General features: G+C 38.9%; 1 protein-coding gene across 1 annotated transcript in view; it reads right to left on the reverse strand.

Moving 5' to 3' along the window:
• LOC307064891 (ATP-binding cassette sub-family C member 4-like) overlaps nucleotides 1–23,290 on the reverse strand; it is a gene marked incomplete at both ends in the record, with an annotated part of 116,222 nt that overhangs the window by 11,379 nt on the left and 81,553 nt on the right. Inside the window, 5 exon segments of the mRNA XM_079721614.1 lie at nucleotides 4,935–5,069; nucleotides 16,715–16,803; nucleotides 16,806–16,819; nucleotides 17,248–17,414; nucleotides 17,418–17,420. Of these exon segments, the coding sequence (XP_079577740.1) occupies nucleotides 4,935–5,069; nucleotides 16,715–16,803; nucleotides 16,806–16,819; nucleotides 17,248–17,414; nucleotides 17,418–17,420 (408 nt within the window).

A 23,290-nucleotide genomic window follows, 5' to 3' on the forward strand; every position in this document is an offset into this window, starting at 1 on the left:
CTTCCCAGACCGGGGCACGAACCTGGCGTCCCCCGCATCGGCAGGCAGACTCCCAACCACTGTGCCACCAGGGAAGCCCCTAGTCCATCTTTTTAAATGCCCAAAGAACATTCACAAAAATTACCTATAAACTAGAACTTAAAGTATTATTAAACACTGTTTCTGGGTGGAAATGGTACAGAGAACTTTTTTTTTTTATCATAAGGCAATGAAATGAGTAAAATAGAAAACATAACAAACATAAAAAAATCTTCTATCCACAGGAAATTTTAAAGATCTCTTAAATAATTCTTAGGCCAAAGAGGAAATGACAACCAAAACTGCAGAATGTATAAATAAAAACCTAACTACGATGAAAGCACTACACACCAGAACCTATGGGATATAGCTAGAACAGTATTCAGAGAAAAGTTCACAGCCTTAAAATATTTATATTAATAAATAAGAAAGAAAACAAATGTATTCAAGAAGTAAGAAGAAACAACAAAATAAACCAAAGGAAGGAAGGAATGATTAAAGTTGAAATGCAGAAAGTGATAAATTATCAAAAAGAATACAAGTAGTAAGTGAATGTGAGAGTTCCTTCTTTGGGGGAAAAAACATAAAACTGTAACAGTTCCTTAGAAGGGAAAATGAGTAGGGAATGGAGAGAGCATAAATACTATGTAGCCAGTAAAAAGAATGAGGTAACTGTATTAATATAATCTGAGATATTTAAATGAAAAATCAAGGAACAGCTATCATTTGCGCTTAAAAACAAGGAAGGCCACATATGCACAAGTTCTTACTGATGCACAGAACATGTCAACAGAACAGTCAACAATTGTGCTGGGGCTCCATCCTGGGGGAGGAGCTGTGTGATGACAGGAGTCGCAGAGTGACTTATTCATAAATTTTAAAAAGTAAAGTTTTTACATAAAAATGGAATCTAAAAAAAAAAGTGGTTCTGATGAACCTAGGGGCAGGACAGGAATAAAGACGCAGATTTAGAGAATGGACTTGAGGACATGGGGAGGGGGAAGGGTAAGCTGGGACGAAGTGAGAGAGTGGCATGGACATATATACACTACCAAATGTAAAATAGCTAGCTAGTGGGAAGCAGCTGCATTGCACGGGGAGATCAGCTTGGTGCTTTGTGACCACATAGAGGGGTGGGATAGGGAGGGTGGGAGGGAGACGCAAGAGGAAGGGGATATGGGGATATATATATATATATACATATAGCTGATTCACTTTGTTATACAGCAGAAAACACAACATTGTAAAGCAATTATACTCCAATAAAGATTTTAAAAAACAACTCTAATAATGTGGACTCTTAAATATAGTATAAGTTGTGATAAAATATTTTTATACTTTTCATCTTAAAATCACAAGTGTAAATTAGTAACTAGATATTTTAAATTGTACTCACTATTCTAATATGCCAAATTCTCTTAAACATGACAAATGTATGAAATAAATGTACAAAGACTTTTTTTAAAAAAGTTTGAATTTTGTAGCATTAGATGTATCATGTTTAAAAACATTATTAAAAATAATACATTTTAATTATTTAGAGTCTCTAAAGCTACTTAAAAGAACTGTGGATGCATTTTTAAATTATTATTGGGAGGGAAGGGTTTAATCTATAGCCTTTTAAAAAATGATCCCATTTTATATTGTAAAACTATATTCTCAAAGCACTTAGAGCACTTAGGCATCTGCTATCTCATCTGATCCCTGTAATAAGTGTGAAGAAGCTAGGCAGTGCTGTAATCCCTGCACTGCATACAGGTGAGGACCCTGAGGCTCAGAGACCTTGGGGGACATAAGGCCACATGGCTAAGTGCCTCCTGCAGCCTATTCAAACTGGTCCAGGCTCCTAGGATATTAGGATTTCATAACTTTTGGGTTGTATCTAGTGATTTCATGAGTAGATAAAATGACACCTCTGTTACCCACTGGGGACAAAGAAGCTTCCAAAAAACCTCAATCATGTCTGCTTCATCACAGAAGAAAATGAATGACAGGCATTCATCCTTTGTTATGGGCTGAGTCCTGTCACCTTCTATTTTATGTTGAAGTCCTAACCCCCAGCACCTCAGAATGTGACTGTATTTAGAGACAGGATCTTTAAAGAGGTGAATAAGTTAAAATGAAGTCATATAGGTGGGCCCTAATCTGACTGGTGTCCTTATAAGAAGAGATTAGGACACAGGCACACAGAGGGATGACCATGCAAAGACACAGAGAGAAGACAGCATCTCCAAGCCAAGGAGAGAGGCCTCAGAGGAAAACAACCCTACCAACACTTTAACTTCAGACTTCCAACCTCCAGAGCTGTGAGGAAATAAATGTCTATTGTTTAAGTCGCATACTATGTGGTCCTTGTATGGCAGCCCTAGCAAACTAACGCATCATTCAACTTTATGTATCTAAAAAGTACTTTCTCTACGATTTCATGGATCATCTAAAAGGGTCAATCAGACAGTGATTCAGCTTGCCTGCACCAACGTTTTCAGAAGCAACTATGTGATCAAGAATACGAAGCACCTCTCCCCAGATATTTTCTTTCAAATGAATGAATTCTGTTAGAGTGAAAAGCTTGTTGACTTAGGCTAGTCCTCCCTGTGTTACAGCTCTGAACAATGCACTGATATCTGATGCTTGCACGTTTAAAAAGTTGGCAATCTGACAGGTTGTTCTAAGAAGACTGAGCATATGCAGAAATAATGTCAAGAGGATATTCAACTAGGATGGGAATCAAGATATGTATTTCCTTATGTCTTTCTGTAGAGGTGATCTGAGCCAGTGGCAGGACTGAAATCCAAGAGTGATGTTCTGCCACCCTGTGAACTTGGGTGACTGGCCCCGCCTTGGCTACCACATGAAAGGAGCAGCGTTCTCAGGCTCGACACAGAGCAGAGTACATAGGGTGGAACTCAGCCTCCCCCACCAAGTCACCCCCTGCACTCCCTGGACCAGCTCTGTGACCTTAGGTGAGCCCTGGACCCAGTCTCCTCATCCATGAGCTGGGATAAAAAAGGACTGTGATGAGGATTAAGTGCAATCATACATGTGAGAAGTATGTAAAATAAATTATAAAGAACTACACAAATGTAACTTAACATTAATCTTGTTAAAGTAGGTGCAGGATTACTAGACCAGGAATCACAGGCTTTCTAATTCTATGACCTATCCCTGCTTTTGTATTTATGTTACAGTTGATTTAAAACATATACTGGAAGAACAGATTTCTAATTGTGTATCTGCTGCAAACTAGCTTAACATTAGTTATATATAGAAGACCACCTTCCTTCTAAGGGGCCTTAGTTTCCTCACCTGTAAAATGAGGATGTTGAACCCTATTATCTTATAAGACACTTTTTAAATGAAGACTTTGACACACAGGTGGAGACATCTCTCTTTGATGTGAAATGCCTAAGGTCAAAAGACCAAAAGCGTTTGGGAGATTCCTGGCCATTTTGTGACTAGGTTATACAGGGAATCTCAAATTATTATCACGTCTTCAGAAGGAAGGTCTCACTCTAGTAAATGAAAGCACTCTGTGAATTTCAGGCATAAAAAAATATAGGGCTCCAAGGGCAGCTTCTGTGTGTTTGCATACAATATAAGTACTTATGAAAAGTTCAGAACACAGACTTCATCATCCCTAAGCCTAGATATGAACTCCAACTCTGCCCATTCCTCAGCCAGCTCTGTGACCCTGGACCATTGCCTACTCTATGAACAGTGGAAGGTACTGCTCTTCATTTCTAAGGAGGAGGAATGAGATGAAACAGTGACAGAGGGAACTTAGGCTACATTTTAGATAAACCTTTCTAAAGAAGTACTTAGATACTGGGACATGTTTTCTTTAAGTGATGGATTAAATATTATACAAGTAATTTAATGCAGAAAAGTATAAATGAGGAAAAATGCACCCATAATTTAATGCCCAGAGATAAAGTTTTGATGGGAAGACTTATCATATACAATCGGAAACCTCTTCCCACATGAGCCACGCATCTCAGTGGGCAAGAACACCAGACCTCCCCTCCCTCCCTCCCTCCTTCCATCAATCCCACTCCCACCTTGTTCCAGAAAGAATTACAGGCAGCTGCATGACAATGGCTAACCCTTAAAATCAGACCTCAGTTATCACATCTGTAGGAGATGCTACCACCTGACCATTGTTAGAAAGGTACGTGACCCAAGGTTACTCGTCAAGCACCTTTCTCACGCCATGTACAGTGCTTAGTGCTTTCACACATCTCATCTCCGTGAAAATACTTTGTAAACCTTCAAGCACCATTCCGACTACAGTGTTAGGGTTACTGTGAATTCTTGATTTGTCCTGGTGACAATTTCATCTTCTAGAAGGTACAGGAAGCATAGGGGGCAACTGGACCTAATTCTAAACAACAAAGAATTAGGGAGAAAGTGACAGTATCATGTAGGAGTTTTTTTTACTCCTAGAACGTTAGAAAACAGAAGTGACCTACACCTTTCCCTGGTAGATCTCCCTAGGCCAGAAATATTCCAGATGTTTTTCCCCTCAAACTTTCTGGATGTTCCTTGACAGCACTTGTATCACAATGTGCTGAGCACCAATCAGAATGAAATGTAGAGGGTCTGCAAAATGAGAGTGTTCTATGCTCTATGGGAATCTGAACCCATGAAGTCCAAACATGTGGAAAGTCCAATCCGAAATCTCTCAGGCACATGTGCATGTGCACGTCCTGCACCCCACCCTCACCGCTTCTGCAGATGCTCAGCAGACCCACCTTCAACTTGCAGTGTGTTGTTAAGACCCAGTCATGAAGCTTTGTCTCTGGAGGCTTATAATTGAAAAGGGCACAGAGTGCTTATCACCAGTCCCCTGGTAGAGATCGTGTGAAGAGTAAACCCTGGAGACGAACTTTAATCACAACTCCCTGCGGCAGGCTTACCTGTTCTACTGTTTCAATGAGGGCAGCAGCCTCGTCCTTGCCCAGTTGTTGCACCATCTTGTTAAATAGGCCATCTCTATCTTGCAGCAAATCATATGGCTTATCGTATTCTTCTAGTCTCCCTGAATCCAAAACCTGTTGATCAGCAGGAAAAAAAACCCATTGCACACAATGTTTCACAATAAAGTATTATAACTCAGACAATATTTTGTAAAGGAACAGGAGGGAAGAATAGAGAAAATCTGTTTGGGTGGTAGGCCTGGCTGGTGTTTTAATGGTTTGATTAATTTGTTTTACTAGGCAGATAAGGGCCTAACCTGACCTTTTATTACTATAATGTTATAGGAAAGGAAGAGAAATGAGTTTTAGACTATGATTTCTTTAAATTAATTTTTATTGGAGTACAGTTGCTTTACAACGTTGTATTAGCTTCTACGGCACAGCAAAGTGAATCAGCCATACATAGACATATACCCCCTCCCTTTTGGATTTCCCCCCCATTTAGGTCACCCCAGTGCATCAAGTAGAGCAGTCAGCAGTCTGGCATTTTATATTCTGCCCAGGGCATTTGGGGTGGTTATCATTAGTGCTTTTAGCTCTCAGACTCTGAGCTTTAAGGGCTATTTATACAGATACACAGAGTTGGGAAATTTCTTGATTTAAGAAAATCAAACTCTATCTAAAATCAGGTTGATGTCATACAAACCAGATGGTAGTGACCTGACAGCAATTGTTAAGTTGGTTTGACAGAATCTTAGTATTTGGGAAAAAAGTAAATGCCTCCAGAATTTCTTCAGGGTTATGAACTAAAAAATTGCCTGTCATATCAGTGAACAAAGGATGTTGCAGCCATCAAGCCACCACATTACAGCTGCCCCGACAATAAGCCCTGAGGGAACTCAGGATGGAACCAGAATCTGTGCCGCCACCCCCAACAGTGCACCCTGAGGAGACTCAGGATGAGAAAAACACAGGATACTGGCCTCAGATAGCTGAGGTGCACATCAAAGGAATGATTTCAGTGAGCCCAGGCTTTGCATCTTCCCTTGTATAGAAAAGCACTAAATTCATTAACTTGGGATGTCTGGTTTTCTTTGATTAACAGTAGTCTTTTAATGTTCTGACTACCTGGTCTTTTGTTGCAAAAACTCTTACATATCCTGGCTCATCCCCTTGCCTCTTCAGAACCATTTCTCAGTGTTATGAGATGGTTTGTCCCTAAGTCCTCACCATGTCCACCACATAAAACGTATCTGTCAACTTCCAGGTTGTGCTTTTTTTTTTCTTTTTCAGTCGACAGGGTCCTGGATTATGTTAGTTGCTAAGAGGGGCAGAATCCCTTGTCTGAGAGGTTAAGATGCTTCTTCAATTTGGCTTTGATTGTAGTTTATTATTCTGAGAGTGAAAGGCTGGCAAAAAGAGCTGCTACATAAGCAGCATTAGCAGAATTTCTCTGCACAGAAGAAATACCGAGAAATCCAATTTTTTCTTTGACTAAGACTAAAGAAGCAAGTAGGAAATTAAGCTTCAAATTCTAATGCTCACAGCCCGCACAGTACCCGGGAACAGCCCAATCTGAACTGCCGAGGATCTGAATCTGTTTTCACAAGTTATCTTTCTTTGCTTCTTTTTCTTTCTCTCTTCAGCTGTCTGCCGTTCAGCCCTTTTGTGCACATTGATATATCCCTAGTTGAAAATTAAAAGGGAGAGGAAGGGGGTCTTAACTCTGCCTTTCTACTTACTAGTGGCTTTGCATAATGGTTTTAGAGGGGAAAAAAGAATCTGAAACAATTGGCCCAAATGACATAGCTATAAAGATAGTTCTGATGTTAGGTGGTACTTAGTTCTTCATGTAGAGTAACTATCTTAAGAGAATATGCAGCAACTCTAAACAGGACACAGGTTGTTCTTCCATATCTAGTACTGCAGTTAATTCCATCCCATGTCATCTAATTGGAAACATTTATTAAGTCTCCTAAGGGCAGAAAAGTGGTCAAGATAGTGGAGTAGGGGGATGCAGAGTTCACATCTCCCCACAACTAGGGCATCTACCAGACTCTGGGGATGGGAGCAACCCCTGAACAACTGGCCTACAAACTCCAGTGCTGGAAGCCTCAGGCCAAACAACCAGTAAGACAGGAACACAGTCCCACCCATCAAAGAAAAAAGGATGACAAAAAAATGTTACAGATGAAGGAGCAGGGTAAAAACCTACAAGACCAAATAAATGAAGAGGAAATAGGCAACCTACCTGAAAAAGAATTCAGAGTAATGACAGTAAAGATGATCCAAAATCTCAGAAATAGGATGGAGGCACATATCGAGAAAATACAAGAAACATTTAACCAAGACCTAGAAGAACTAAAGAACAAACAGAGATGAACAATAACTGAAATAAAAAAAATACACTAGAAGGAATCAATAGCAGAATAACTGAGGCAGAAGAATGAATAAGTGAGCTGGAAGACAGAATGGTGGCAATAACTGCTGAGGAGCAGAATAAAGAAAAAAGAATGAAAAGAATTGAAGACAATCTCAGAGACCTCTGGGACAACACTAAACACACCAACATTCGAATTATAGGGGTCCCAGAAGAAGAAGAGAAAAAGAGAGGGTCTCAGAAAATATTCGAAGAGATTATAGTCGAAAACATCCCTAACATGGGAAAGGAAATAGCCACCCAGGAATCTCAGGCACATACAGGATAAACCCTAGGAGAAACACACCAAGATGCATATTAATCAAACAAACAAAAATTTAATTCAAAGAAAAAATATTAAAAGCAGCAAGGGAAAAGCAAAAAATAACATACAAGAGAATCCCCATAAGGTTATCAGCTTATTTTTCAGCAGGAACTCTGCAAGCCAGAAGGGAGTGGCAGGATATACTTAAAGTGATGAAAGAGAAAAACCTACAACCAAGATTACCCAGCAAGGATCTCATTCAGATTCAACCAAGAAATCAAAAGCTTTACAGACAAGCAAAAGCTAAGAGAATTCACCACCAAATCATCTTTACAGCAAATGCTAAAGGAAGTCCTCTAAGCAGGAAACAGAAGAAAAAGACACAGAGAAAAAAAAACACAAAAAACTAAAATAATTATGAAAATCACAGTAGGAACATACATATCGATAATTACCTTAAATGTAAATGGATTAAGTGCCTCAACCAAAAGACACAGACTGGCTGAATGGATACAAAAACAAGGCCCATATATGTGCTGCCTACAAGAGACCCACTTCAGCCCTAGGGACACACACAGACTGAAAGTGAGGGGGTGGAAAAAAATATTCCATGCACATGGAAATCAAAAGAAAGCTGGAGTAGCAACACTCATATCAGATAAAATAGACTTTAAAATAAAGACTGTTACAAGAGACAAGGAAGGACACTACATAATGATCAAGGGATCAATCAAAGAAGATGTAACAACTGCACCCAACATGGGAGCACCTCGATACATAAGGGAAATGCTAACAACCATAAAAAGGGAAATCAACAGTAACACAATGACAGTAGATTTAATTGATATTTATAGGACATTCCACCCAAAAGTGGCAGCATACACTTTCTTCTCAAGTGCACATGGAACATTTTCCAGGATAGATGACATCCTGGGTCACAAATCAAGCCTCAGAAAATTTAAGAAAATTGAAATCGTATCAAGCATCTTTTGCGACCACAACACTATGAGATTAGAAATGAATTACAGGAAAAAAAAAACTGTAAACAACCACATACATGGCGGCTGAACAGTGTGGTACTAAAAAACCAAGAGATCACTGAAGAAATCAAAGAGAAAAAAATACATAGAAACAAATGACAGTGAAATCACAATGACCCAAAACTTATAGGATGCAGCAAAAGCAGGTCTAAGAAGGAAGTTTATAGCAATTCAATCTCACCTCAAGAAACAAGAAAAATGTGAAATAAACAATCTAACCTTACACGTAAAGCAACTAGAAAAAGAAGAACAAGCAAAACGCAAAGTCAGTAGAAGGAAAGAAATCATAAAGATCAGAGCAGAAATAAATGAAAAAGGAAACAATAGCAAAGATCAATAAAACTAAGAGCTGGTTCTTTGAGAAGATAAACAAAACTGATAAAAATTCAGTCAGACTCATCAAGAAAAAAATGGAGAGGGCAAATCAATAAAATTAGAAATGAAAAAGGAGAAATTGCAACTGACACCTCAGAAATACAAAGGATCATAAGAGACTACTATGAGCAACTATATGCCAATATAATGGACAACCTAGAAGAAATGGACAAATTCTTGCAAAGGTACAATTTTCCAAGACTGAACCAGGAATAATTAGAAAATATAAACAGACCTATCACAAGTAATGAAATTGAAAATGTAATTAAAAATCTTCCAACAAACAAAAAGTCCAGTACCGGATGGCTTCACAGGCAAATTCTATCAAACATTTAGAAAGAGCTAACACCTATCCTGCGCAAACTCTTCCCAAAAATTGCAGAGGGAGGAACACTCCCAAATTCGTTCTACGAGGCCACCATCACCCTGATACCAAAACCAGACGAAGATATCACAGAAAAAAGAAAATTACAGACCAGTATCCCTGATGAACATAGATGCAAAAATCCTCAACAAAATACCAGCGAACAGAATCTAACAACACATTAAAAGGATCATACACCATGATCAAGTGGGATTTGTTCCAGGAATGTAAGGATTCTTTAATATATGCAAATCAATCAATGTGCTACACCATATTAACAAATTAAGGAATAAAAAACATGATCATCTTGACAGATGCAGAAGAAGCTTTTGACAAAATTCAACACCCATTTATGATTAAAAAAAAAAAAAACTCTCCAGAAAATGGGCATAGAGGGAACCTACTTCAACACAGTAAAGGCCATATATGACAAACCCACAGCAAACATCATTCTCAATGGTGAAAAACTGAAAGCATTTCCACTAAGACCAGGAAGAAGACAGGGATGTCCACTCTCACCACTCTTATTCAACACAGTTTTGGAAGTCCTAGCCACGGCAATCAGAGAAGAAAAAGAAATAAAAGAAACAAATTGGAAAAGAAGAAATAAAACTGTCACTGTTTGCGGATGACATGATACTATACACAGAAAATCCTAAAGATGTCACCAGAAAGATACTAGAACTAATCAATGAATTTGGTAAGGTTGAAGCATACAAAATTAATGCACAGAAATCTCTTGCATTCCTATACAGTAACAACGAAAGATCAGAAAGAGAAATTAAGGAAACTATCCCATTCACCATCATAACAAAAAGAATAAAATACCGAGGAAGAGACCTACCTAAGGAGGCAAAAGACCTGTACTGAGAAAACTATAAAACACTGATGAAAGAAATCAAATATGACAGAAACAGATGGAGAAATATACCACGTTCTTGGATTGGAAGAATCAGTGTTGTGAAAATGACTATACTACCCAAAGCAATCTACAGATTCAGTTCAATCCCTATCAAATTATCAATGGCATTCTTCGCAGAATTAGAACAAAAAATTTTACAATTTGTATGGAAACACAAAAGACCCTGAATAGCCAAAGCAATCTTGAGAAAGAAAACTGGAGCTGGAAGAATCAGGCTCCCTGACTTCAGACTATACTACAAAGCTACAGTAATCAAGACATCGTGGTACTTGCACAAAAACAGAAATATAGATCAATGGTACAGGACAGAAAGCCCAGATATAAACCCATGCACATATGGTCAACTAATTTATGACAAAGGAGGCAAGAGTACACAATGGAGAAAAGACACTTCAATAAGTGGTGCTGGGAAAACTGGACAGCTACATGTAAAAGAATGAAATTAGAACACTACCTAACACCATACACAAACTCAAAATGGATTAAAGACCTAAGTGTAACACAGTATAAAACTCTTAGAGGAAAACATGAAAAACACTCTCTGACATAAAACACAGCAAGATCTTTTTTGACCCACCTCCTAGAGTAATGCAAATAAAAACAAATAGGGCTTTCCTGGTGGTGCAGTGGTTAAGAATTCACCTGCCAATACAGGGGATACAGGTTCGAGCCCTGGCCTGGGAAGATCTCACATGCCGCGGAGCAGCTAAGCCCGTGTGCCACAACTACTGAGCCTGCGTGCCACAAGTACTGAAGCCGGCATGCCTAGAACCCGTGCTCCGCAACAAGAGAAGCCACTGCAATGAGAAGCCCGCGCACTGCAACGAAGAGTAGCCCCCACTCGCCGCAACTAGAGAAAGCCTGCGTGCAGCAAGAAAGAACCAACGCACCCAAAAATAATTTTAAAAATCAATTTATTTAAAAAAAAACAAAAACAAATGGGACCTAATTAAACTTAAAAGCTTTTTCACAGCAAAAAAGCATAAGACAAAAAGACAACCCTCAGAATGGGAGAAAATATTTGTAAACGAAGCAACAGACAAAGGATTAATCTCCTAAATATACAAACAGCTCATGGAGCTCAATATCAAAAAGAACCAACAACCCAATCAAAAAATGGGTGGAAGACCTAAATAGACATCTCTCCAAGGAGGACATACAGATGGCCAAGGGGCATATTAAAGGATGCTCAACATCACTATTAGAGAAATGCAAATCAAAACTACAATGAGGTATCACCCCACACTAATCAGAATGGGCATCATCAAAAAATCTCCAAATAATAAATGCTGGAGAGGGTGTGGAGCAAAGGGAACCCTCTTGCACTGTTGGTGGGAATGTAGATTGATACAGACACTGTGGAGAACAGTATGGAGGTTCCTTAAAAAACTAAAAATAGAACTACCATATGACCCAACAATCCCACTGCTAGGCATATACCCTGAGAAAACCTTAACTCAAAAGGACACATGTACCCCAATGCTCATTGCAGCACTATTTACAATAGCCAGGACATGGTAACAACCTAAATGTCCAACGACGAATGGATAAAGAAGATGTGGTACACATATACAGTGGAATATTACTCAGCCATAAAAAGAAACGAAATTGAGTTATTTGTAATGAGGTGGATGGACCTAGAGTCTGTCATACAGAGTGAAGTAAGTCAGAAAGAGAAAAACAAATACTGTATGCTAACACATATATATGGAATCTTTAAAAAAAAGGGGGGGGGTATGAAGAACCTAGGGGCAGGATGGGAATAAAGATGCAGACCTACTAGAGAATGGACTTGAGGACACGGGGAGGGGGAAGAGTAAGCTGGGACGAAGTGAGAGAGTGGCATGGACATATATACACTACCAAACGTAAGGTGGATAGCTAGTGGGAAGCAGCCGCATAGCACACAGAGATCAGCTTGGTGCTTTGTGACCACCTAGAGGGGTGGGATAGGGAGGGTGGGAGGGAGGGAGACGCAAGAGGGAAGAGATATGGGGATATATGTATATGTACAGCTGATTCACTATGTTATAAAGCAGAAACTAACACACCATTGTAAAGCAATTATACTCCAATAAAGATGTTAAAAAAAAAATACAGGCCCAATCCCTGAGAGTATGGTTTGATATTCTGGATTGGGTTTCTGGAATCTGTCATTACTTAAAAAAAAACAAAAACAAAAACAGAGCTTTCAGAACAGACAATCACTTGTTTTCCACAAAGGAAAGAGGTACAGGCTTCCCTCAGAGATATTGCAGGTTCAGTTTCAGAACACCAGAGTGAAGTGAGTATCACAATAAAGTGAGTCACATGAATTTCCTGATTTCCCAGGGCATATAGAAGTTATGTTTACACTATACTGCAACCTGTCAAGTGTGCAATAGCATTGTGTGGAAAAAAACAATGTACAGACCTTAATTTAAAAATAATTTATTGCTAAAAAATACTAACCATCATCAGAGTCTTTAGCAGTCACAATAGTAACATCAAAGATCACTGATCACAGATCACCAAAACAGATGTAGAGATGGTGAAAAAGTTTGAAATACTGTGAGAATTACCAAAATGTGACAAAGACACTGAGTGTGTAATATTGTTGGGCAAATGGCACTGATAGACTTGCTCTACACAGAGATGTGACAAACCTTCAATTTGTAAAAAAAAAAAAAAAAAAAAATTAGTATCTGTGAAGTGCAATAGAAATATTACAAATATCCTTTATTTCTAAAGCAAGCAAGAAAAAAAATTGCCTCAAAAATCAAAGTTTTGAGAAAGAACATTAATTATTGGTGTTTTTGTTGAATTGAAAGCCAACTGATGATCAGAAGCTCTAGAACAAAATACAAGGTTTACACCTGGGGTGGATGGAGCACAGAAGACAATTCCCCAGCTCTGAAGCTAGGGGATGCATGTCTCTTGGGTCCTCTGAGGTCTAATCCTGCCATTCCTACCAAAGGAGTCAGCGACCGCAACCAGCTCGGACCAGGATATAAACAAGTGGCCAAGTTTACAACTCCTGGTTGGACCTCCCCGTATTATCACCGATGAAATCTTGGCCAGGGAGCCCTAAACCGAAGGTCTCCCAACACAAGAGTGGGAAGGGCAGCCTCCACAGTGAAGGACAAGGTCCACCATGAAGAACGTCGGTCATCGCAAAGGTGACGGGCTCCAAAGAGAACCCCTGCATTTCCCTTCTCCCTCCGTCTTCCCCATTCACCCAGATGGCCAGTCTCCACACCCAGAAACCAGTATCAACCCCTCTCTCTTCCCTCAGATCCCATGTTCGACCCATCACACAGTCCACTTGGCTCCACTTTGTTATCCCCCGCAAAGCCAACCCTCTCACCATTTCCACTGCTAGCACCTTAGTCTAAGCCACCAAGAGTCGAGAAAGGGCACAACTGTAAGAGAGAGTGAACACTGCATTTGGAGAACTGAAAGACCATCAACGTGGTTTTAGCTTTAAAGGAAAGAGGGAGAGCTGAGAAGGACAAAACTAGAAAGGTGGGGAGGGACCAGGATGTAAACTGCTTTGTAAAAGACATGTTAAAGATTTGTTCAAAGACACTGACAAAGAGAAAAATTTGAGGTTATAGAAATTTACCAGAAGATACTGGTAAGTAAAGCATTAAACAAGTGGACATATTTTGATAACGGCAACAACGCTGATTGATTCACATCTATGGACGTTCACACCTGTGGATCAAGTGCTGATGGATAAGACTTAGGACTGAAGAGCTGACATGTCTGCCAAATTTTGTCCTGCCTCACTGTTTCCCTAACTGATCATATATTGCAAGGTGACTGCGATAACAAAAACCAAAAACTCCAGGGTACATTTAGGAGAAAAGAATTTATTTGAATGGACCCCTAACTGAGCTAGAGATCAAGCCTTCTTTCTGCAGCTGCCTCTAAAGCCTGACAAGGGGCTTGAAACAGGTAGATTTCACAGCATCATTCGTTTATTGTAGAAGAAGGACACTTTTGGGGATAGTCTGAGAAATACAGTGCTGCAATGCTGAGAGGCAAGAACAACAAAGTGACAGGTAAAAAGTAGAACTAAAATGTTACTTTTCCAATTAGCATTCATTCAAGACCATAAAATGAGAGGGACTTCCCTGATGGTACGCAGTGGTTAAGACTCCATGCTCCCAATGCAGGGGGCCCAGATTCGATCCCTGGTCAGGGAATTACATCCCACATACATGCCGCAACTAGGAGTATGCATGCCGCAACTAAGTGCATGCCACAACTAAGGAGCCCACGTGCCGCAACTAAGGAGTCAGCGAGCCACAACTAAGGAGCCCTCCTGCCGCAACTAAGACCTGGTGCAACCAAATAAATAAATATTAAAAAAAAAAAAAAGAAACAAAATGAGGGACTAAGGATGCCTGATGCTAAACATTTCTGGAATTTAAGAGTCACTGTCCTGCAATCTTGGAATGTTACCTGATCCCTCATGAAAGTCTGCAGGAGAGGCCTGCTTCCTACTGTTACGTCCTAGTCCAGATGACCAGAGACACTGCTTGGAGCCTAGAGCATCCCTTTGGTTGGGGATGCCCCACTCCTGTCGTCTGCCTCCCCAGAGCTCACTCCTGTGCACGTCCAGCTTGGGGGAGTGAGGCTAAAGGCACTGCTTCAGTGCTGACAGTCTGCTATCTACTCAGTGCCCCCACTGATGATCCCCTCTGACAATGAATGTGAAGTAGGATGGGAGGTGATATTCCAGAAACGGCCTAAGAAGTCAAGAGAGAGAGTACCATTATCATTAAACATAAGGAAGTTTGGGTATTACTGATTATTACCTGTTTTTTTATGGACCATCAAATTCACTGGTTAACTTCATCTGTTGCCTCCTATGCATTATATGCAGGCATTCTTTATCTATTTCATTACTAATCAGCATCACTGGATACTGTGGTGTCTCCTGACAGTAGTTACCATCCATAACATGAGTGAAATCAGCTCATTGTCACAGGCTACAGGTTAACCTTAAAATACCCTGCATTCCTTGAGATTATATGCAGCCAAACGTTTTTCCTTTGAGGGATGATTCCCTTACCATCTTATAAAGCCACACCCTAACATTTATTGAAACTCAGCAGGGAAAGAACAAAGAAAGAGAGAAGATAAAAATGAGAGAGAAAAGCAATAGAGGGAGGAAGGAAGGAAATATTAAATTACTAAGGAAGAAAAAGCCAATCAAACCTGGAAGGAAGATACTAGACAGATATCCAGAGGCCCAAGTTTTGTGTGCAGAGTCCAGATTTACTGTGTGAGACTTACTAGTTGTTTATATGCAGTATCTCAGCCCCTGATCCACTTTTCATTCTGTACTCTCATCTGTGATGCAAAGGCTGGGTCTCTGCAAATCTCATTTCAGAAGACCTTTGGCCAGCTGGCCTTTGTTAGGTTTTGTCAGTAGGGGGCACTAGAGGGAGACTGAAGGTGGGAATCAGAGCTAATTGTCTACCTGGTTCCTGCTGCTCCTGCAGCAGCATCTCAGCAGTGGGACCTGACTCCAGCTCCCAGCTTCTATTAGCACATGGAGAACTAGCCTCATTGTGCTCCCTCACAAATATGGCCAGCAACTAGGCAGTGACCTCTCCTTGGAGGTCTGAGCACTGACTCTTTAGAGCCTCTCTTCTGAGTTCTTAGTTCTGGAGATCTGTCCTAGGACACAGCAGCTGCTTCCTAAATTTATTACCCCAGTGTTTCATTTTTCTAGCCCTCCAATTCCTGCGTAACAAATTTCCTATATTAAATCCTTTCCGTTGACATACTTTCTTTTTCTCACTAGGCCCTTTCTTCTCATGGACTCCCCTGTGACAGCAACAGCTGAGAAATTCTGCAACCTTAGCCAACAACCTTGTGGCAGTCTAAATGAAAGGCTAATTTTTTGATTAAGGGAATCCAAAAATGCTGAAACAACTGTGACACAGCCAAGATGACCATCTTCTACCTCTCTGAAATATGAAGCCATAACGGGTTTGGAATATTTTCATGGTTGGCCATCTTAAAAAAATGACAATTTAATAAACTTTTAACTCATTATTGACCAGAGACATATAATATGTCTTTTGTTATCTGAACATTATTGACCAGAGACATTTCAATATTCAGTTACATAACAAATCACCAGCCACAGGCGTTAATTTCTGCAAAAATCCCCCAGTCAATAATGTGTTGATACGAAAATACGAAATTACTGGATATATTATTTAATAGCACATTGTGAAAGTATAGTTAAGTACTTGAGTTATTGTCAGGAATGAGAGGAGAAACTAAGAGAAAAATTATTGGAGGTTCCTTCCTATCAAGTTTTACAAGGAAGGATGTATTGAAAAATTGAACATAAATGGAAACAACTGAAATTCCACAGGTGAAGGTCTTACCATTATCCTGTCGCTGTCAATAATGGTGGTCAATCTGTTTGTGATGGTTAGCACAGTGCACTGAACAAATTTCTCATGGACTTTCTTTGTATTAATTCATTAGTTCTGGAATCAGAAGTTGATTTAGTTCAGTATAGACAGGAAAAGTGGACTTAAGACTTTAAAATATAATATTTTATAATGTTTTTAAAATAATACTTTAAGACATAATCTTGTTCCTACAATAACTAAGTATAAAAAGTCTTAGAAATTTACTATTTTTCATAAAACAATCGAAAATAGTCTTCCCTCAAAATTGCTTGAAACTGTCAGGAGCTGGATTTAGGAATCTAGCTCTCATAGGATGCCTAGTAACAACATTAACACCATATAAAATGCTTTGGTTTCTTCTTTTGTTTTCTGGAATTAATGTTAACAAGAGATATCTTTCGGGCAAAGAGAACACTTAGAAACATTTCTTGGCATCACTAAATGTTTTCCATTTACAACACTTAAATTTTGGATAGCAGGTTTCATGGGCCTCAGCTCTATATCTTGGGTCCACATTTGATGTGGCTTTGTCAATAATCAGTATCTGATTTTTCCTGAGAATAGCCCTAGCAAGACACACCAGTTGTCTCTGTCCAGCACCGAAGTTTGATCCTGATTCTGCTAATTCAGTATCCATTTTACCAGGAACACCTTTGATGGCTTCTTTAAATTATACCTGTGGATACAGAAAGAACATTTTTCCTAAACAAACTGCTACTGAAGCAGACAGTCCTCTTAGACATTAGAGCTTTGAAGTCCTCATGACTTCTTATGTATCTTACATGTACAGCCACGTGATGGGGAGAGCTATTTCCAATTAGCATTCACTGAGAAGATGTAGAGTCAAGTCAGGACAGAAAAATATCAGTGTCCCCCTTCCCTGCCACATGACACCTACCAGAAACCCCACCTAAGGATTAGTTAAGGAAGTTTCTCAAAAACTGAAGCTGTTTCTCCCAGTCAGGTTTAAATGGAAAAGTTAAAAGGATTTTATGGTTGAGTCAAGTTTACCAAAGTACATTTTGCATATGGGTTGGTACATTAAAGGGAAACTTAAAAATATATATATATATTACAGGAAGTATGGTTCTCTAAAGATATAATCTTATCAGCACTTTACAATTTTGGAAGGTCTAAAAGTTTTAAAAAATACGAATTCAAACAATGGCAAACTGCACCTCATACATTAGTAATCCTGGAGCCTATTCTGGTAATGGTTCTTTCCCAAGTTTAATCTCATAAATACTGGACCAGTTAAGTGCATTTTCTTCAATGTCAAAAATGTCTTGCAGTGAATGAAAATTCATGAAAAACAGGATACAACATAACATCTTATTTCCCCCAGACTATGGGTATAAGTGGTGTTTATATTAATGTATCTTCATAAAACTGTAATCATAAGATAAAAAAGAAAACTAAACTTTTAACTTCCGAAGTTAATCTGAAAGTATATTGGGTGGTAGGGATCAATTCAACAAATATTTATTTTGGAGAAGTACTATAGAACAAGAACCAAACTCAGGCTATATTTGAAGTTAAAGAACAAAGAGTAAATACACTTCAAATTAAGACACCAACAGATTGATGAGTGATGGCCAATGAGCAGGGACACAGAATTATAGTGTCAAATAACAAAACACCAAGGGTGAGTGGGCAATATTTTCGTGGTATCCTAAATGCTGGAGCACTTCTATGAATGTGATCCCAAACTGTGCTCCTGATGAAGTCCAATCCCAAGAAAGGGGAATTCAGAGTTAGGATTAAATATGGTATTCGTATTTAGTGACTGCATGAAAAGTACAAAAATCTAAAGGGTAAGATTTGCATTGTTGTGCAAGTGGGTTGGTGTTTCTTAAGACTGACATCCTGACTTTGAGGAAATAATTTTACACTTGCCCCTTACTGGGATGGCATCTCATCACTAATCTGGTTTTTTATTTTCTTTCCAGTTGTCCATATTTGCCTCATGAGGAATAAGGGTTGTGAGAAGCAGTGTTTTTCAGAAAATACTGTTTTCTGAGATTCTGTCTTCATTTATGAATCAGGGATGGTTATGAGAATAATAAGAATATGAAGGCTTTCTATAGTATAATCATATATTCAAGTTATTGGGTTGGCCAAAAAGTTCATTCGGTTAGCGAATACATCGTTCAATAAATGTCTTGGTGAACACGAAGTGTCTTTTATTTTTATACGTAAAACTGAACGAACTTTTTGGCCAACCCAGTATAATTTAGTATTAGAATGGAAAAAATCACAATAGAGGCAGTAGACAGTAATAACTAGGAGTTACAACTGGAGAATCTGAAAACAGATAATAGTGTGATATTACTATTAAATTTCTTGATTTAGAAAACTGTGTTATGTGAGAGAATGTCCTTGTTCTTACAAGGTGTATATTTATGTATTTAAAGGTAAATTGCAACTTTTAATAAACATTTCTACAACTTACAAGCAGTTCAGCAAAATATATGGAAGAGAGAAAGCAAACGTGGAAAAATATTAACAACTGGTGAATCAAGGTGAAGGTGCATATGTGTTCATCATACTACTCCTTCCATGTTCTTGTGATCTGAAAATTTTAAAACAAAAAAATTAGAGCCTTGAAGCCAGACAGCCTGAGCATAAGTCCTGCCTGGCTCTGCCAATTGGGCAACTTCCTGAAGTTTATCTTAGCTTCCTAAACTCTAAATAAGACTATAGTATAATAAAGGGGTTTACCTCCTAACATTGTCAAGAGTATAAAATGAGTCATTATGTGTAGAATTTACAACAGTGATTGATACAAAGAGATCAACAGATATTGCCCATTATTAATAATGCTGTCAGCTAGCCCCTCTTCATATTCTGCTTTTTTTCCTTTGCAAGTATCAGCACTGAGACTTTTTTTTTTTTTTTTTTTTGCGGTACGCGGGCCTCTCACTGTTGTGGCTTCTCCCGTTGCGGAGCACAGGCTCCGGATGCGCAGGCTCAGCGGCCATGGCTCACGGGCCCAGCCGCTCCACGGCATGTGGGATCTTCCCGGACTGGGGCACGAACCCGTGTCCCCTGCATCGGCAGGCGGACTCTCAACCACTGTGCTACCAGGGAAGCCCAGCACTGAGACTTTGTTACATATGCATTGGCTTGTTTTCCATCTTCTCCAGGAGAATTTAAGTTCCAAAAGGGTAGAGACTTTGTCTCTTTTAATGACTGTGGTAACCCCAGAATCTGAAACAATGGCTGTCTAGAAAGCTCTCAGTAGATATTTGTTGGCTGTATGAATGAAGCCACAAGTTCATCTCTTCTTGTGACATGTCTGTTCCTATAAATTAGAAAATAAATCCATATAAATAATTTATATATAACACTATTTTCTTATTAAATATAAGTGTAAAAGGAATATATTATTAAACAATTAACTGGCTCCAAGATATCATAACATCATACTTTAAGCTGTGGAAAGAACTTTAAAAAGTTATAATTTAAGAAAAATGGAGCATATAATACTATTAAAAACTATACATCTCAGTATAGAATACTTCAGATCCTTTTTGAGCTTTGGAAAATAATAAACTATAGCAAAACTGAAAGGTAACAAACTGAACTTATGGGGGCTTCCCTCATGGTGCAGTGGTTAAGAATCCGTCTGCCAATGCAGGGGACACGGGTTCAAGCCCTGGTCTGGGAAGATCCCACATGCCGTGGAACAACTAAGCCCGTGCACCACAACTACTGAGCCTGTGCCCTAGAACCTGCGAGCCACAACTACTGAGCCCACGTGCCACAACTACTGAAGCCCATGCGCCCAGAGCCCATGCTCTGCAGCAAGAGAAGCCACCGCAATGAGAAACCCATGCACCGCAATGAAGAGTGGCCCCCACTCACCGCAACTAGAGAAAGCCCGGGTGCAGCAATGAAGACCCAATGCAGCCAAAAATAAATAAAATTTTTAAAATAAATAAATATATAAATAAACTGAACTTATAAGGCACCTTATTTCTATCATCATAAACATTTTCAAAGTAACCTACTGCGTGTACTGTATCTACCAACCAGGTGCCAACGCCCCTCTTAGGAAGTTAACACAGATGTCAGATGGTTTCCACATTTTATGGAACCTTCTTTTCAAAAAGAAAGGCTGGTGTGGGCTGGAAAGAGAGAGTGAAATGCAATCAACAGATGGGGAAGAGCTTTTAGTAGAGCAGAGCCAGCAGTAAATGAAGTAGAAGGAGAGCCTGCTCACCTAAATACAAGGCCCAGAGAAATGGAAATGTGACCTGTCGCCAAAGCCAGGACTGAAGCACGTGGTTCCTGATGCACAGGCTGCTGATACCCAGATTTCTGTATCCTGGTTTTCAGTATGAGACATACTTGTGTCCTAACAGAGGATCAACGTATCAACGTAGAACATAACTGGGTGATTTCTTCACAGTTTTGACATGACATAGCACTCTCAATTGTAAATCCCAGTATCTAAGCTGTTTTGTTTTTGTTTTTTAACAGAAGCAACACATCGATGATTCATTTCCAGAGTTTTATCTACTGTGCTCTTTTAACCTTTGAGTGATAAAGTGCTTCACCTTCTTCAGTCACTACTTATGCTGTATTTGTAGAGCTGCCCTTGCTTTTTAGGTGCCTAATTGGCACCAATTTCTGATGAACTTTCTTCAGTTTACAGTCAGCTGGCTATTCTTCAGTATAAGAAAAACATATTTCAGCATATTTTGAAAAGCAACCAAGATGAGATGGGCACCATTATTAGGACTGTCTCCCTTCTGAATGTCCATCTCCACCAAGGGAGAAGGAGGAGAAAGAACTAAGGGGACCTAAAAAATTTTTTTAAAGCATCTTTTTCTTTTAATTGAAGTTCTTAAAGAGGAAAACATAGTGGTGCCCTCTCACTCACTTGCAGGCCAACTCTATGTGTTTGGGTTCACATGTCCAGTTTGGCATCATTTATTAACCAATGACTGGAGTTTTTAGTTCACTTAAAAACTGACCTCGTTAAAAAAAAAAAAAACTGACCTCATTGCTTTAGTTCTTCGTCTTAGAGTGAGAAATCATCCCATCATTCTTTTTCTCTGGGAATTATTTCTTTATGACGTATTTGTATGTTTTTCAATAAAAGATGTGGTAGGTTTTACTTTATTTATTTATTTTGGTAGGTTTTATTTTAAAAAGTCATAAAGAAACAATTCCTAGACAAACAAAATAATGGGATGATTTCTCACTCTAAGACATATCAGTAAAGTAATAGGGTCAATTCCAGAAGCAATACATGGAAACCACACACTTCACTTTGTGAAATAAACTCATGTTTATTTCTTTTTACAGTAAGTTCCAAATGTAGTTTAAATAAAGGTAGAGCTCAGTGTTCTCTACCACTTCCACCACCTCATCATTTTTAGAATTGAGAGGCTACTAAATTTTATCTAAATTTTGGCTCCTACAGATGAATTAAGTATAAGTTAGGGCCAAGTTCTAAGATAGTTTTTTTACAGGATTTGTCTCCCAATTAATATTTCCTCTCTGTCCAAAATTCTAGAGTAATTTTACTACCTGAGACTCTGTTAAGAGAGATCTCGAGCTTGGAAACAAATAGGAAAATAACTTACCAGTACTTCCAGTTTTTTTTTTTTTAAGATGTCACAATTTCACCAATTAAATCTGTTCTGCGAGTTCAAGAGCAGTGGATCATCCTTTCTTTATATTTAATGGTTAACTGCTCTCTCCACCTCTTCTCTTCTAGAATTTCACTGTAGAAAGACTCACAAGCTTAAATGAAATCAGAGGTCCACTGCTTCTCAAGTAGGAGAACGTGAAGCAATCAGCCTGATTTAGGAAAATAAAATCCCCACAGTTGCTGGAAAGAGGGGCAGTTTGTAAAGACTCAGTGCCGACATGCCTTCAGAAACCAGAATTCCCCGCAGGAAATTGTCAGGCCTCCAAATCTGCTTGCTAACAGTCAAAGCTCATCTATATATTACAGATTTCAGAGCTTCCCTGGAAGGGTGACACTAAATGACAAACACACCAAGTCAAAACAACAGTGTGAACAATCAGTCATTTGGATATGTAAAAAAAAATTTATTTTAAAGAAATAAGCCACACTTCTCTGAAATGAGATCAATCAAACGTTTAGTACCTATTTATTAAGTGCTTACTTTTTACAAAGAATAAGACTGAGCTAGGTCCTATGAGAAATTAGAAGTCTGTTTATGGTTTAGAAGTCTAGATACAGTTTCTGCCATTAGTAGAATCAATTTGCAAAACTAGGACCAATACACAAAATAATTTGTATCAAAATATACAAACCAACAGCAACTTAACAAGTCAAAATCCTTTTCACGAAAGGGTGAGGAAATTCAAAGTGGGCCAAAGGGAAACATGACACAAATAACAGAAAATCCTCTAGAAATGAACCGATCCATAAAAAAACTAAGCAAAAGCTCCAGGGTTCTCTTACCTGCGTTCATGCTGCGGCATTAAAAGGACATGAGCGCCAATAAATATCATCACATTCCAATTATATAATTTACCTTTATAGATACTTTCTTATGAAAC

Source organism: Hyperoodon ampullatus (genome assembly GCF_949752795.1).
Source record: "Hyperoodon ampullatus genome assembly, chromosome: 16".
Classification (NCBI taxonomy): Eukaryota; Metazoa; Chordata; class Mammalia; order Artiodactyla; family Ziphiidae; genus Hyperoodon; species Hyperoodon ampullatus.